This window comes from Mustela nigripes, chromosome 6 (genome assembly GCF_022355385.1).
Source record: "Mustela nigripes isolate SB6536 chromosome 6, MUSNIG.SB6536, whole genome shotgun sequence".
Lineage (NCBI taxonomy): Eukaryota > Metazoa > Chordata > Mammalia > Carnivora > Mustelidae > Mustela > Mustela nigripes.
Genome location: NC_081562.1, coordinates 30,031,266 through 30,046,242, shown reverse-complemented (window position 1 = coordinate 30,046,242; position 14,977 = coordinate 30,031,266). Strand labels below are relative to the sequence as shown.

At 43.0% G+C, this 14,977-nt stretch overlaps 1 protein-coding gene across 4 annotated transcripts in view; it reads right to left on the bottom strand.

Annotated features, from left to right (window-relative positions):
* POC1B (POC1 centriolar protein B) overlaps positions 1–14,977 on the bottom strand; it is a 97,769-nt gene that overhangs the window by 58,808 nt on the left and 23,984 nt on the right. For all 4 annotated transcript variants that reach the window (XM_059402370.1, XM_059402369.1, XM_059402368.1 and 1 more), the window contains exon 4: positions 11,997–12,176. In XM_059402370.1, the coding sequence (XP_059258353.1) occupies positions 11,997–12,176 (180 nt within the window). The remainder of the gene's footprint in view (positions 1–11,996; positions 12,177–14,977) is intronic.

Below are 14,977 nucleotides of genomic sequence, written 5' to 3'. Positions count from 1 at the left end.
ATATGTATCTTACCACTGTGAAGGAAAAAACCTCTGTAGTTCAGGTGGTCAAAGATCACTTGTAACACTACCAACAAGTGAAAATTAAAGGTAGATTTTTTTCCCCCTAAAAAGTAATGCTGGAAAAGCGATAATGTTGGAAACATCTCAAAAGGCTATGTTTATTTATTTTTTTAAATAAATGTTTGTTTATTTATTTGACACTCAGAGATAACAAGGAGGCAGAGAGAGAGAAAGGAGGAGGCAGGCTCCCCGCTGAGCAGAGAGCCCGATGTGAAGCTCGATCCCAGGACCCTGGGATCATGACCTGAACCGAAGGCAGCGGCTTAACCCACTGAGCCACCCAGGTGCCCCGGCTATGTTTATTTTTAATGGAGGATACCATAGAAAAGCATACAGAATGCTAGAGTACACATGATTTTAAGAAAATAGGGCTACAGGAGTGCCTGGGTGGCTCAGTGGGTTAAAGCCTCTGCCTTCTGCTCAGGTCATGATCCCAGCTTCCTGGGATCAAGCCCCACATCGGGCTCTCTGCTCAACGGGGAGCCTGCTTCCCCCTCTCTCTGCCTGCATCTCTGCCTACTTGTGATCTCTGTCTGTCAAATAAATAAATAAAATCTTAAAAAAAAAAAGGGGGGGGTACAATAAGTTTTACCTATTAGAAAAATTCTTTGCCACTGGAAAGAGAACATATTGCTCATATTTTAAATATAGATATAGATATCAAATGATAATTGTTTTCTTCAATACTCATTAAAGAAAAACTGAATGTTAAAAAAATGGGAAATACAGTAAGTAAAAATAGTCTATCGTCCCATCACTCAAAATCACACTTAACATTGTATGTATGATAGCTACTTGATCTTTTATATTATAATGAATTCTGAGTTTTGCTCTCCCTTCCTCACATAAATATTTTCATGTCATTACTTATATATAGTCCCCCTTTAATGGCTATACAATAGTTTAAGTTTATTTAACTAGATTTTTGGGGAAAAATTCATTCTTTCCGACTTCTCACGATTATAAATTATACTGAAAGCAGTATCTTGGAATACAAAGCTTTTTCTTTTGCACATAAAAGAGTATTTACATAGAATATATTTCCAATTGTGAAGTCATTGCAACAAAGATACCTGATAGATTTTGCAAACTGATTTCTAAAAAGACTATACTAATTTATATTTTAAGAGCATGAATATATTTCCCAAGAGAGAGAGTACCTTAAAAATATTTCTGTGAATTAAAATGTATGATTATAAACAGCAGCTACTTCAAAGAACGTAGCAAGGTATTCATCACTTCTTACATGAATAGGTACCATCTCTATGCCACACAGAGGCTCTAAGAACAAAATTATGGTAAGTACCAAGCATAGACAGACACAGAATTTTAATTACTTAAGTCCATGCCATACACTAAAACGAATATACTTAGGAGAAAAACTCTGCTGACCCTCTATATTTGTTTACATATACTTCTTACATATTAGGAGGAAAAGCAGTATCTTTGGACCATTTTTAATGTTTAGCTGTTTAATTCATCTACAAATTTTGTACATGATGGTATACAATAAAGATCCCACTTTATATTCTTCCAAACAGAAATCCAATTATAACTATAGATTAAATAGTCCATCCACTTCCCCAGTTATTGGAAACACCATCTAAGGCATATATCTGCCTGCTTCTAGACTTTCTATGGCTTATTTACCTAATAGCGTACCATTATCACCATATTTTAATTTGTATAATTTTATACTGTGTTCTGACAGCAGGTTGGACAAGTTTCTTCTCATTTTTTTCTTGGCTATTCTTACACATATAACTCATCCATATGAATTTTGAAATTGGCTTGGTAGGCTCCACTAAATTCATTTGGCAGAACTTCTAGACAGAGGGAGTAATGGTTATCAGGCTTATTCTCTTATAAACAAACCTACAACTGGGCAAAATATATGAAGCAACTATTTTTAGGCACCAGTGAAGGTTCACGGCGTTGTGAATCTTGCGAGAGAAGGAATATGAGATGGGATGAGATCTATCCCACATACGTACCTACAAGCATTTTCCAAACCATGGCATGAGAACATAGGGTCCAAGGAGACCGTCCAGTCTGACTGAGCAGAGGAAACAGAAATCAGAATTCAGAACTGGACTAAAGGGCTAGAATTTTGGAGGCGTGTGAGAGAGGAGCTACAAAGAGCAGAAACCCTCCAAAAATCTGCCTCCAACCCCCCTTGAGTCTAGTCAAATACAAAGCTGCTTATGCTCTGACAAGGCTTGACAGCGAGCAACCACTGGAGACTAAGAGCTGAACAGAGATGCCAGATGTTACACAGTACTCAAAGATGTTCAAGTTCTGGGCAGACCTTGCTAAATGCTTCAGGCATTTGGTTGAGGCCCTAGAAAGGCCACTAGTACTACAGCCCAAATGTAAATGCTACTCTAGATATACCCTAAAAGAGCCCAAATCCAAGCCTCAAGAGAATCTAGCTGAACCAGCAGAAAGCTAACTGCTTACAAGAACAAAACTCATCACTTTCTAGAGATGACAGAGTAATCTCAAACACTTAGCAGTGTTTGGGCACACGATTAAAAATAAAAAATTACAAGACCTACAAAGCGGCAGAGAATCTTGACCCAAACGGCATAGACATTGGAATTAGCAGATCGCATGCCAGGGAGCCTCTGCCTCTCCGCAGACTTGAACCAACCACACTGCTGCACCTGAGAGGTAACCCTGTCACCAGAGAGGAGGTGTCCAGTAATGGCAGGAGGCAAGAGTGGTCAGTGTGTCTCCTGCCTGGCCTTGGGAAGTGGGTCGAGGACCCAACCAGCTGATCATGTAGCTTCCTGGGCTGGTGTGTGCATGTGGCCGAGATGACCCATCACACGGTCCGAACCCAAGAAAACTATTCATCAAGATAATTTTTCAACAAACTTCCTTGCTTTAGTTCCAGGACACTTCAAGCCCTTATCCTGACTTTGTCAGCTAAGGGGGAAGGCCTTGACGGAAGCAGGCAAATATTCTAGTCCCTTTGAAAATAAGTAAAGTGGCATGTGGCTTGTGTTTCGACTCTCCTCCAGTTTATTATGCATGACTCAGTGCCTCAGAACATTCTCACCTCTGACTAAAAAGTGAAATAGAACTTCTGGTCCTTCAGAGCTTTGGAATAAAGTTCTGGACTGGGCTGACCCTAGCAAGGCTAAGTTCTCACAGAAAGCTGCATAAACACTGCAGAGGCTGGGCTTGAATGGTCAGTTGGGCCCTCTCAACGTTCCTCTAATCTAACTACAATAGCATGAACCAAGAAAAAAAACATAATAAATGCATGAGAAAGAATCTCTAAGTATGCTGTAAGCACATAAATGGAAAGTTGCCCAAAAGATGATATCCTTATTCATTAAATTTAACCAAATTATTTATCAAAGAACATTCTTCCAGAGAGGCCTCTACAGAGTTTCCCATGAACCACTCATGCCAAACAGAAAACAATGGGTAACATAAGACAACTGTTAATCAAGATAAAGAGTCATATTGATATGAATACATTAATAGTAGGGGATCTTAATATAACACTCTCAGTAACAGACAGATCATCTAAGCAGAAAATCAATAAAGAAACAAGAGCACTGAATGACACATTGGACCATATGGACCTCATAGATAAATACAGAACATTCCACCCAAAAACAGAATACTCATTCTTCTCGAGTGCACATGGAACTTTCTACAGAATAGACCACAAACTCTGTCACAAATCAGGGCTAAACCGATACCAAAAGACTGAGATTATTCCCTGCATATTCTCAGATCACAATGCTTTGAAACTGAAGCTCAACCACAAGAAAAAGTTCAGAAGGAATTAAAACACCTGGAAGCTAAAGACCACCTTGCTTAGGAATGCTGGGATCAACCAGGAAATCAAAGAATTTAAATAATTCATGGAAACCAATGAGAATGAAGACACTTCGGTCCAAAACCTATGGGATACAGCGAAGGCAGTACTAAGGTAGAAATACATAGCCATCCAAGCCTCCCTCAAAAGAACTGAAAAATCCAGAATATACCAGCTCTCTTTACACCTTAAAGAACTGGAGGGTCAACAACAAATTAAGCCAATTCAACATACAAGAAGGGAAATAATCAAGATTAGAGCAGAGATCAATGAGATAGAAACCAGAGATACAGTAGAAAACATCAATGAAACTAGAAGCTGGTTTTTTGAAAGAATCAATAAGATCAATAAACCATTGGCCAAACTAATCCAAAAGAAAAGAGAGAAGACCCAAATTAATAAAATTATGAATGAAAAGGGAGAGATCACAACTACCACCAAGGAAATAGAAATAGTCATCAGAAATTATTATCAACAGTCATATGCCAGTAAGTTAAGCAACCTAGATGAAATGGATGCATTCCTGGAAAACTATAAAGTCCCAAAACTGAACCAGAAAGAAACTGACCACCTGAATAGACCGATACCTAGTAATGAGATTGAAGTAGTGATCAAAAACCTCCCAAAAAACAAGAGCCTAGGACCTGATGGATTCCCTGGGGAATTCTACCAAACTTTCAAAGAAGAAATAACACCTATTCTCCTGAAGCTGTTTCAAAAAATTGAAGCAGAAGGAAAACTTCCAGACTCTTTTTTGAAGCCAGCATTACCCTGAACCCCAAACCAGGCAAAGAACCCACTAAAAAGGAGAATTTCAGACCAATATCTCTGATGAATATGGATGCTAAGATTCTCAACAAGATCCTAGCTAATAGGATCCAACAGTATATTAAAAAGATTATCCACCATGACCAGGTAGGATTTATCCCGGGGATGCAAGGGTGGTTCAACATTCGCAAGTCAATCAATGTGACAGAACAAATCAATAAGAGAAGAGAGAAGAACCACATCATCCTCTCAATTAATGCAGAAAAAGCAATTGACAAAATCCAGCATCCGTTCCTGATTAAAATGCTTCAAAGTATAGGGATAGAGGGAACATTCCTGAACTTCATAAAATCTATCTATGAAAAATCCACAGCGAATGGGAAAAAGCTGACAGCCTTCCCTTTGAGATCAGAAATATGACAAGGATGCCCACTCTCACCACTCTTATTCAACATAGTATTAGAAGTCCTAGCAACAGCAATCAGACAACAAAAAGAAATAAAAGGTATTCAAATTGGCAGTGAAGAAGTCAAATTCTCTCTCTTTGCAGATGACATGATACTTTATATGGAAAACCCAAAAGACTCCACCCCAAACTACTAGAACTCATTCAGCAATTCAGTAATGTGTCAGGATGCAAAATCAATGTACAGAAATCAGTTGCTTTCTTATACTCTAACAATGAAAACACAGAATGGGAAATTAGAGAATTGATTCCATTTACTATACCACCAAGAACCATAAGATACCTGGGAATAAACCTAACCAAAGAGGTAAAGGATCTGTACTGAATGAACTACAGAAAACTCATAAAAGAAACTGAAGAAGACACAAAAAGATGGAAGACCATTCCATGCTCATGGAACAGAAGAATAAACATTGTTAAAATGTCTATACTGCCTAGATCAATCTATACTTTCAATGCCATTCTGATCAAAATTCCACTGGCATTTTTCAAAGAGCTGGATCAAACAATCGTAAAATTTGTATGGAATCCAAAGAGACCCTGAATTGCTAAGGAAATGTTGAAAAAGAAAAACAAAACTGGGGGCATCATATTGCCTGACTTCAAGCTTTACTACAAAGCTATGATCACCAAGACAGCATGGTACTGGCATAAAAACAGACACACAGGCCAGTGGAACACAGTAGAGAGCCCAGATATGGACCCTCAACTCTATGGTCAAATAATCTTCGACAAAGCAGGAAAAAATATACAGTGGAAAAAAGACAGTCTCTTCCAATAAATGGTGCTGGAAAAACTGGACAGCTATGTATATTAGAATGAAATTCAACCATTCTCTTATACCAAAGATAAACTCGAAATGGATAAAAGACTTCAATGTGAGGCAGCAATCCATCAGAATCCGAGAGAAGAACATAGGCAGTAATCTCTTCAACATCAGCCACAGCAACTTCTTTCAAGATATGTCTCCAAAGTCAAAGGAAACAAAAGTGAAAATGAATTTTTGGGACTTCATCAAGATCAAAAGCTTCTGCACAGCAAAGGAAACAGTCAACAAAACAAAGAGGCAACCCACGAAACGGGAGAAGATATTTGCAAATGACAATACGGACAAAGGGCTGATATCCAAGATCTATAAAGAACTCCTCAAACTCAACACACACAAAACAGATAATCATGTCCAAAATGGGCAGAAGACATGAACAGACACTTCTCCAATGAAGACATATGAATGGCTATCAGACACATGAAAAAATGTTCATCATCACTAGCCATCAAGGAGATTCAAATCAAAACCACATAGAGATACCACCTTACACCAGTTAGAATGGCCAAAATCAACAAGACAATAAACAACAACTGTTGGAGAGGATGTGGAGAAAGGAGAACCCTCTTACACTGTTTGTGGGAATGTAAGTTGGTGCAGCCACTTTGGAAAACAGTATGGAGATTCCTCAAACAACTAAAAATAGAGCTACCCTATGACCTGCAATGGCACTAGTAGGCATTCACTCCAAAGATACTGATGTAGTGAAAAGAAGGGCCATCTGTAATCCAATGTTCATAGCAGCAATGGCCACAGTTGCCAACGGTGGAAAGAACCAAGATGCCCTTCAACAGACGAATGGATAAAGAAGATATGGTCAATATCTCCAATGGAGTATTATGCCTCCATCAGAAAGGATGAATACCTAACTTTTATATCAACATGGATGGGACTGGAAGAGATTCTGCTGAGTGAAATAAGTCAAGTAGAGAGAGTCAATTACCATATGGTTTCGCTTATTTGTGGAGCATAAGGAATAACACAGAGGACATGGGGAGATGGATAGGAGAAGGGAGTTGGGGGAAACCGGAGGGGGAGACGAACCATGAGAGACTGTGGGCTCTGAAAAACAATCTGAGGGTTTTGAAGGGGTGCAGGTGGGAGGTTGGGGGAGCCTGGTGGTGGGTATTATGGAGGGCATGTATTGCATGGAGCACTGGGTGCGGTGCATATACAATGAATTCTGGAACACTGAAAAGAGAAATTCAAAAAAATAAATTAAAAAGAAAACGCCAGGTAAAAAAGAAAACAAGAAATCCACCTCAGAACAAGGTAGACAAGGTGAGAATAAGGCATTCTATAAAAGAGCAGGTGAGCTCAATACAAAATTATCAATCTGAACAGGGATTGGGAAAAAAATGGGAAAAAAAAAAGTGAAGTCCCATACACATTCTCCATCACAACATGCATGTATAGTCCTCTTTTATTTGATATTAAAAATACACAGAAATGACTCTTCCTTGAAGAAGCCCATGAAAACTCCCACCTAAGCTGCCTGCACACCCCTCACTGATTCATTCAACCTACATTTTTACACACCTCCTCTGAGCCTTCTCCACTCCATACTAACATGGCGGTGCTTCTCATACTGTGTAAGACTCTATCTCCAACACTCATCTCTGCCCCCTGCCCCTCCCCCACCACTGCCTTCCCGCCTTTAAGCAAGGTCACCTGAGCAGAGATGCCTTGTCACTGGGATGTAAGAGCACCCTGCAACCCCAGCACTCTCTATCTGGTTACCCTAGAGAATTTTTCTGCAGAGCACGTATCACTAACATATTTTTTAAATTGTCTACCTCCCTTTGGTAGAAGGAACTCTACAAGACTGGGAATTTTGGTTTGCTTTCTATGGTAGCTACAGAATTTAGAACAGTGCTTGTCAAGGGAATACAACAGGAATAAAATACTTGTAATTCAAAGTCCGACAGGGAAGAGAGGCTGAAGCAGACAGATCTCCTCAAAGGGACAATGCAGTGGCACAAAGGGCTTCAGATAAGCTGGGCTTGGGAGAGTCAGAAACCTCTCCTGCGGGGGGAGATGCAGAACAGGACTGTGAAGGGAGCGTGGATTTAGGGGGCATTGTAGACAGGGCAGGCAGCATGTGGAAAAGGCATAGAACATAACAGAACATCGCACATGGGAACTCTGCATAGAGTCAAGAAGGGGATGGTGACACGGACAAAAGACAAGGTTGTAACAGCAAGGCAGAGCAGACGCGCCAGGGCAAGGAATCACTGAGTGGTTTTAACCTGAGGAGCCGTGTGACCGGATCTGCATTTCACCAGGGTCTCCATGGAGACTGCAGAGCTGGTGGGGGTGGAGTGGGGAAGGAAGGTAAATCTGTGGAGAGGATACATCACCGGGTGCCACAATAACTCCCACTTTTCCAAAACGCTGTTCCACTATCACATCTTATAAAAAGTGCCTTTAAAAAATAAAGTGAGAATTTCTAAGGCTGGTTTCTCACACGCACATACATGCCCACATGCAAACACATGCTCATAAAACCAGGTATGACCCTTTCCAGAAACCGCAGAGGTAATTAGACAGCAATGTTCTCTCTCTCCAGCTCACAGTCTAATGCCCCAAGTCAGCTCTTTGCCCACACTGTCCTTCAGCAGCCGCAGGTTTAAATAAGCCTAAGGGGCTCTTGGCTGGTTCTGTCAGAAGGGTATGTGACTCTTGATCTCAGGGTCATAAATTCAAGCCCCACTTGGGGTGTAGGGATTACTAAAACAAATAAATAAACTTAAGGAAAAAAAGAAGGAAAGAAAAAGGAAATAAGCCTGACATAGAAATCCCAAGGCAAGGGCCTGCCGTTCTAACAAGACTCACTAACTCCGGCAGGCAGGAGATGCCCTGTTCCAGGCGGCAAGCCTGAGCTCAATACCCTCCGCTGGGACTGGAGATTAGGCCATGCCAGCATGGTACATCACATGAGGGACTGCGGGGGAGCACTGGTTCCTCGGGGAAAACTTGGCACCGTCTCCAGAAAACAGAACAGATGCTAGGCAGACAGACAAGGAGGGTTCAACCATCACCTCCTCCTCTCTAACTGATGAGGGAGAATGTTTTTCGGGGCTCTTCCCCAATGCCTAAGTCTCTCCCTAACCAGTGCTGTCCAGCCGGAGGAATGGCAGCCTTCTGGCATCACTCAGCCCTGCACAGTCTCTCTCATCCCCACAACAGTCTATTTGAGATGCCCCATTACCCTCACCTCCCACTGGGCTGAGAGCGTAGACTGACTTGCTGAAGAGTAATGATGCGGCACAGGGAGGCCTATGAGTCTTGGCCTGGCTCATGCCAACGCTCTAAAGCAAGGGTGCTGTGGGATGTAAGACCAATTAGCCGAGAGCTCCGGAAAGATCAGGCTTCCTCCCCATTCCAAGCTCTCTAGTATCTCGGAGTCACCGGGAGGATGAAGTCCAAAGTCTTTTTCATGACATCCATGACAATGAGCCTTCCCCAGCTCTCCCCCCTCCTCCCCACTTGTCATTTCACTCCTCACACCTGGCAACAGCTGAATAATTCATGTTCCCAGAGCACAAAACCTTTCCCCAGGCCACAGGGTGTCCTCTGGCCGATTTCCACTGTGAATGGCTTGCCACCCTTCCCCATCTGACAAGACGCTGCTGCCTCTTCTCCTGCCCGTCCGTCGGTGCTGGGCCTGAAATGCCTCCCCGGCTTCTCCTCATGCAGGTCTAGTGCAGTGCCCCACTGCCCACTCCCTTATCACCTGTGCATCACCTTCCCACAGGGTACATTGAGTTTATAATTTTTAAAAGTATAATTTGTATCCATTTTTCCTATTGAACTATAGAATATAAAAGCTCCCTGAGGCCCAGACTGTGGATCTCTACCTACCTAACACGCAGCACAGATGTGCAGTGCATAGCAGGGCTATGCTCATTAAAGGAATATTCTGAAAACCAGATTTTTACATTATTGGTGACCTTTCAACATTTCCTAAGTGCTTCTGTCTTGTATTAGCAATAACTTTTCTTCTGCATGTATATTATACTAGATGATTCAGGACAAGGGCAAGGAATAATACCTCCTAGAATTTACTACAGGAAAAATTTTGTCTTATCTGAACAGCTTGATAGGATTTCTTTTTGTTGTAGGAATACAAAAGTACGTCAGCCACCATCATCCCATTAATACCTTGGCTGCAGGAAACTCAGTCTAGACCTGCCAGATGTGCACTAAGCAAGGTCAGGTTCTTGACCACACAGCTCTCTGGCATATACAGAAAGAAGACTGAGATGGCCAGAGCCAAAAGTACTGGAGACCTTTGAAGGGAAAAAAAACAAAAACAAAAACAAACTATTGACTAAAAGTATGACCTTATTTTTATTTTCCTTAGATTCATTACCCTAGATTATAATCAACACCTGAATGATAATGTTCTACGGAGAGCATGCTAACAGGAACGCGGGATGTAAGGCGAGACAGACAGGGCTGGGCTCCCCCTGCCCCATATCCTGGCTGGAGATGCCGTCACACCTTGTTTCCTCCAGCGTGCACCAAGTCTGCTGGCTGCAAGCTTCACACATTGTCCCCTAAAGGCCATGACTATGCTAGCCCCCTCCTTTGGCGAGCTGTCCTCTCTCTCCACCACCAGAATGCATGGTTGGTATGTACTCTCACCCCTCAGCCAGCCAGGGTCACTGGTCTCATCGGGCGCCTGCCTAACCTGACGCAACCAGTGTCTCACTGCCTGAAGGGATGGGCACGGGATCCAAGCTGAGAGCTGCCCCTGGCACTTTTCTAACTGGTGTTAGGAGGAGCTTTTCTTGTCCAGTCACAGAGCTGTGAGGACTTTGCCAAGAGCTGGCAGTGACCTCAGCAGCGGGGTGTTTGAGAGAATAGAGCCGGCATGTAGGGAGGCCTACAGAGCCACTGGAGGCGTTGGAGTCCCTGCTTCTAGTGTTCCCTGTCTTCACTCCAATGTTATCAAACATCAGCTAATTAACCACCTTGAGAGGAAAATAAATAGTTTCTTTGGGTTTCTATCACTTTCAAGTAGATGAGTGCTAATTTTAACTCTGAAACTCAGTTCCCCTATCTGTAAAACTGGGAAAATAAAACAGTAATAGCCCTATCTTCCCATGGCAGCTGGGGAAATATTTTAAGTACTTCAGCAGTGTGTTTCTTAAGTACTTTCTGTTCTTAAGAACAGAAAGGGACACCTACAATAGCACTTGTCCCAATAAACTACTGAGAAAGACTGTGGTCATTGTCTCTCACATCCTATGTGACAGCAAGTAGCGTTGCTTATCCCTTCAAGCTATGTCTAGACTCCAGCCACTTCTTGAAGTCTCCACTGCCACCACTCTGGTCCAAGCCTGGATGTGAACCACTACATATAACCTCCTAGCAACACTCCCTGCTTCCGCCCTGACTTTGACAGTCCATTTTCCACACAGAAATCAGAACAACCCTACAACACATTGGTCAGGGGGATGAAATGCGCTCCAGGGGCATCTCGCCTCACTCAGTGCCTGTCAGCTGTTCCCAACCTGGCTGAAGCTTCCCTTGGGGCCTCTCCAATTCCTTCCCCACACTCTGCTCCACACCAGCCTTCTTGCTGGTCCTCGAACAGCCCCCAGGCTCCCACCCCAGGGCTTCTGTACTGGTTTCCTGTATCCAGGACATTTCCTTTCCCAAATATATTCAAGCCTTGCCCCCTCCCCTTCTATTAGGTCTCAGCTCAAAGGCCACCCTTTTTGTTACGCAGTCTCTGAACACCCTGTTTAAAACTGCAGCCCCCCCCTTCCAATCCATTTTCCTACCTGTTTGTTGTTTGTCTCCCCTTTCTAGAATATCAGCTTCATGACAGCGAGAGGTTCTGACTGTTTTGTTTCCTATTCTTCCCAGCACATCATAGCAGACACACAATAAATATTTACTGAATGAATGAATGAACGAATTTGTCCTCAATCCCCTTTTCTGGGGGTTGGAGGGGGGAGGGTATACATGAACTACAGCAGGGAAAAAAATGTGGAAACCTTACGACGAAACTTCATACTTACTTGGCACAGCGCACCCAGTGCGTATGTCGGTACAAGGAATACAAGAAACGCTGGCGAAACATGTTCCATACTTTGATGGATTTGTCTTCAGAGGCTGTAGCTAGAAACTGGCCATCGGCTGAGAAGTCTACACTTCGAACGGGAGCTGTATGAGCTTTAAATTCGGAGGATTTCCCTCTCCTGGAAATAAATAGTTCAATATTTGTAACTCTGGGTTTCAATATTATCAACATCTAACCAGCATACAGACTTTGAAATATATGAAAATTTTAAAAAATTAAGAAAAGTGTGAGAAGTTTCTTCATCAACACTCTTTATAGCTGGTTGTATTAGAGTCACAACTGATACTTAACAGGAAAGACCCTGGTGGTCCCACCCAGAAATGCAGTTGCTGTTTTAACTGGAAGCTAGAGAATAATATTTTGAACAAATCTCGACCATGAATTTTAAGTTACTGTTCTTCCTCTAGAAAGAGAAAAATAGTTTAAAGAACCTGCAACCTAGAAAAGCTAAGACAGGTTAAATGAATAGCTCCAAGGAAGTGCTTTCGGACTAAGGTCACGTGTGGACTAGCAGTTCGGGTTGGGAGGGAAGAGATGGCCCCTATGCCATTTTCCCCTCTCCAGAACGTAGCTCTAGGTGATCTGACTTTCCTGTTTCCACTTGTGTTTGCACCCACCAGCAATGAGAACTGAGACCCCTGGGGTATATCCAAGGCCATGCTCAGGCCAGGCCCAATCTTATGCTCATAAGCAAAACAAATGACAAATGGTAATAACACAGTTCTCAACACTGGAATTTCAGATGCTGCTTCTTTTTCTTGACTAGGGTGAGCAAAAGAGAACAGGAAAAGAAGAGATGGAGAAAATGATGTGTGCTATTTAAGGAGAAGCACCAGGAAAAAAAACAAAAAACAAAAAAACTTTAAAATAGTTAGGAGCAGGCTAGCAGAGAGAGCTGGAGTTCCAAGGTGGCACTGGGGAAATACTACTTTGTGGTAGCATTCTAAAGTTCCCAAGACACCTCCAAGTGTCTTTCCATTCAGAAAGTCATTTATATGTAACTGTTTGAAAAACAGCAGGCGACAGAATTTGTAGAGGGAGAAGTCATACTCAACGGCTCCCCTTCTCTTCCCACACTCAGTAGGCCAACAAATGGATCTACTGACAGTGATCTTGCTATCACTGCCCAAATATCCTTTCAGGACCTCTTCTTTCTATCCCAGCTACGCTCACATTAAGGGAGATACACCTTCCATATCCTTCACCGAGATTATCGCAAAAGCTTCTTAACTGGTTTCCCTGCTCTAATCTGCTATCCCCCTCTAGTCCCCAACATACGGTGCTTATTACCTCCCTAAAAGTGCCATTCTGTGCATGTAAATCTTAGTATAAACGTGTCACTGGCTGTGCTCCAAGAAAAGGCACAATGCCCAAGCTCTTCAGCAAGGCATCCTGCTCCAACACTGAACTTTGGACTCAGAACAATCCCCGAGCTTCAAATACACCTCTGGCTTTGCACTCGCTGCTTTTTCTCAGCATGGATTACTTCCTCCACTCAAACACTCTCCCCACGCACCCCTCACCGCCTTGACCGACCCAGGCAGGCTTAACTGCTCCCTGTCTGCTGTATCTATTTTACGTATTACATTATACAGTACTTAAAAAAAAAAATAGACCTGTTTCTCTTGTATGAAGCCCCAAGTTTGGGGGTGTTTTTTTGTAGTTTTTTTTTTTTTGAGGACAGGAATGATGATTTATTCATCCCTATAAGATCAGCATCTAGCAAAATATCAGGCATATAAAAAGAGCTCAATACACTTTGTTCAATTCCACTGGGAAGACTCACTACTTAAGGTTCTTAGATCCATCCTGGCTTATCCTTCCAGTGGTCTGTAGAATGTAAAGTGACTTTGTAATAAAGCTCCATCACCTGATACATGATATTATACCAGGAAAAACTAAAATTGATATATATTTTTTTAAATAGGAAGGAGCATTCAGGCTCTAGTCCAGTGGAATTTCAAGGGAAAGTTCTATGGGTGGCAGTTAGGAGTATAGTTTGGCCCGAATTCAAGAATATAGCCTAGAGGGGTGCCTGGGTGGCTCAGTGGGTTGGGCCACTACCTTCAGCTCAGGTCATGATCTCAGGGTCCTAGGATCGAGCCTGGCATTGGGCTCTCTGCTCGGCGGGGAGCCTGCTCCCCCCCCCCCCGCCCCCGCCTGCCTCTCTGCCTACTTGTGATCTCTGTCTGTCAAATAAATAAGTAAAATCTTAAAACAAAACAAAACAAACAACAAAGAATACAGCACAGAAAAGACAAAGACTAGACTGGCATCCGCTATGACCAGGAAGCCAGGAGACAGTTGGAATCATTCAAATCCGCCCTGATCATTAGTTCTATGCTCCACACTCCATCAGGCTATCTGGCTGGACGTCTTTCTAAAGGGCCCGCCTCTTGGCTCTCGTCTGCTGTGACCCCTGGACCTGGTCTCAACAGGAAGCCTGTAAGAAACCACTGTAGGAGTGCCTTGTTTGTGCTGCTGCTTAACGGCTCCATCGGTCCTCACCTTGCCTTGACACTGGTTCTGTGCCCACACACATTTACGTCCCCTTTCTGCCCACATTCTCGTGACTGCCCATGGTGATGGCCTCTGGGCCAGAACTGCCTCCGCGCTTGGTCCTACTATCTTCCCCTGGCCTGCCAGTGACCAGGTGTGCTGTTTGCAAGTGCGGCCCCTGCCTACTCCCTCTCATCACTGCACCACACGCAGCACCCCCCACACAAGGTGGAATCTGCCCATTTTTCCTCCTTCACATCTGGGCTAGCTGTGACCTATGCTGACCAGCAGAATGATACAAAAGTGACACTGTGGCAGTGTCAGACCTCGCCCTTCAAAGGCCTAGCCGCTTTCATTTTTACTGTCCTAGAACACAGCTGCCAGGCTGTAGGGAAGTCCTTATCTGGGCGCAGAGAGGGC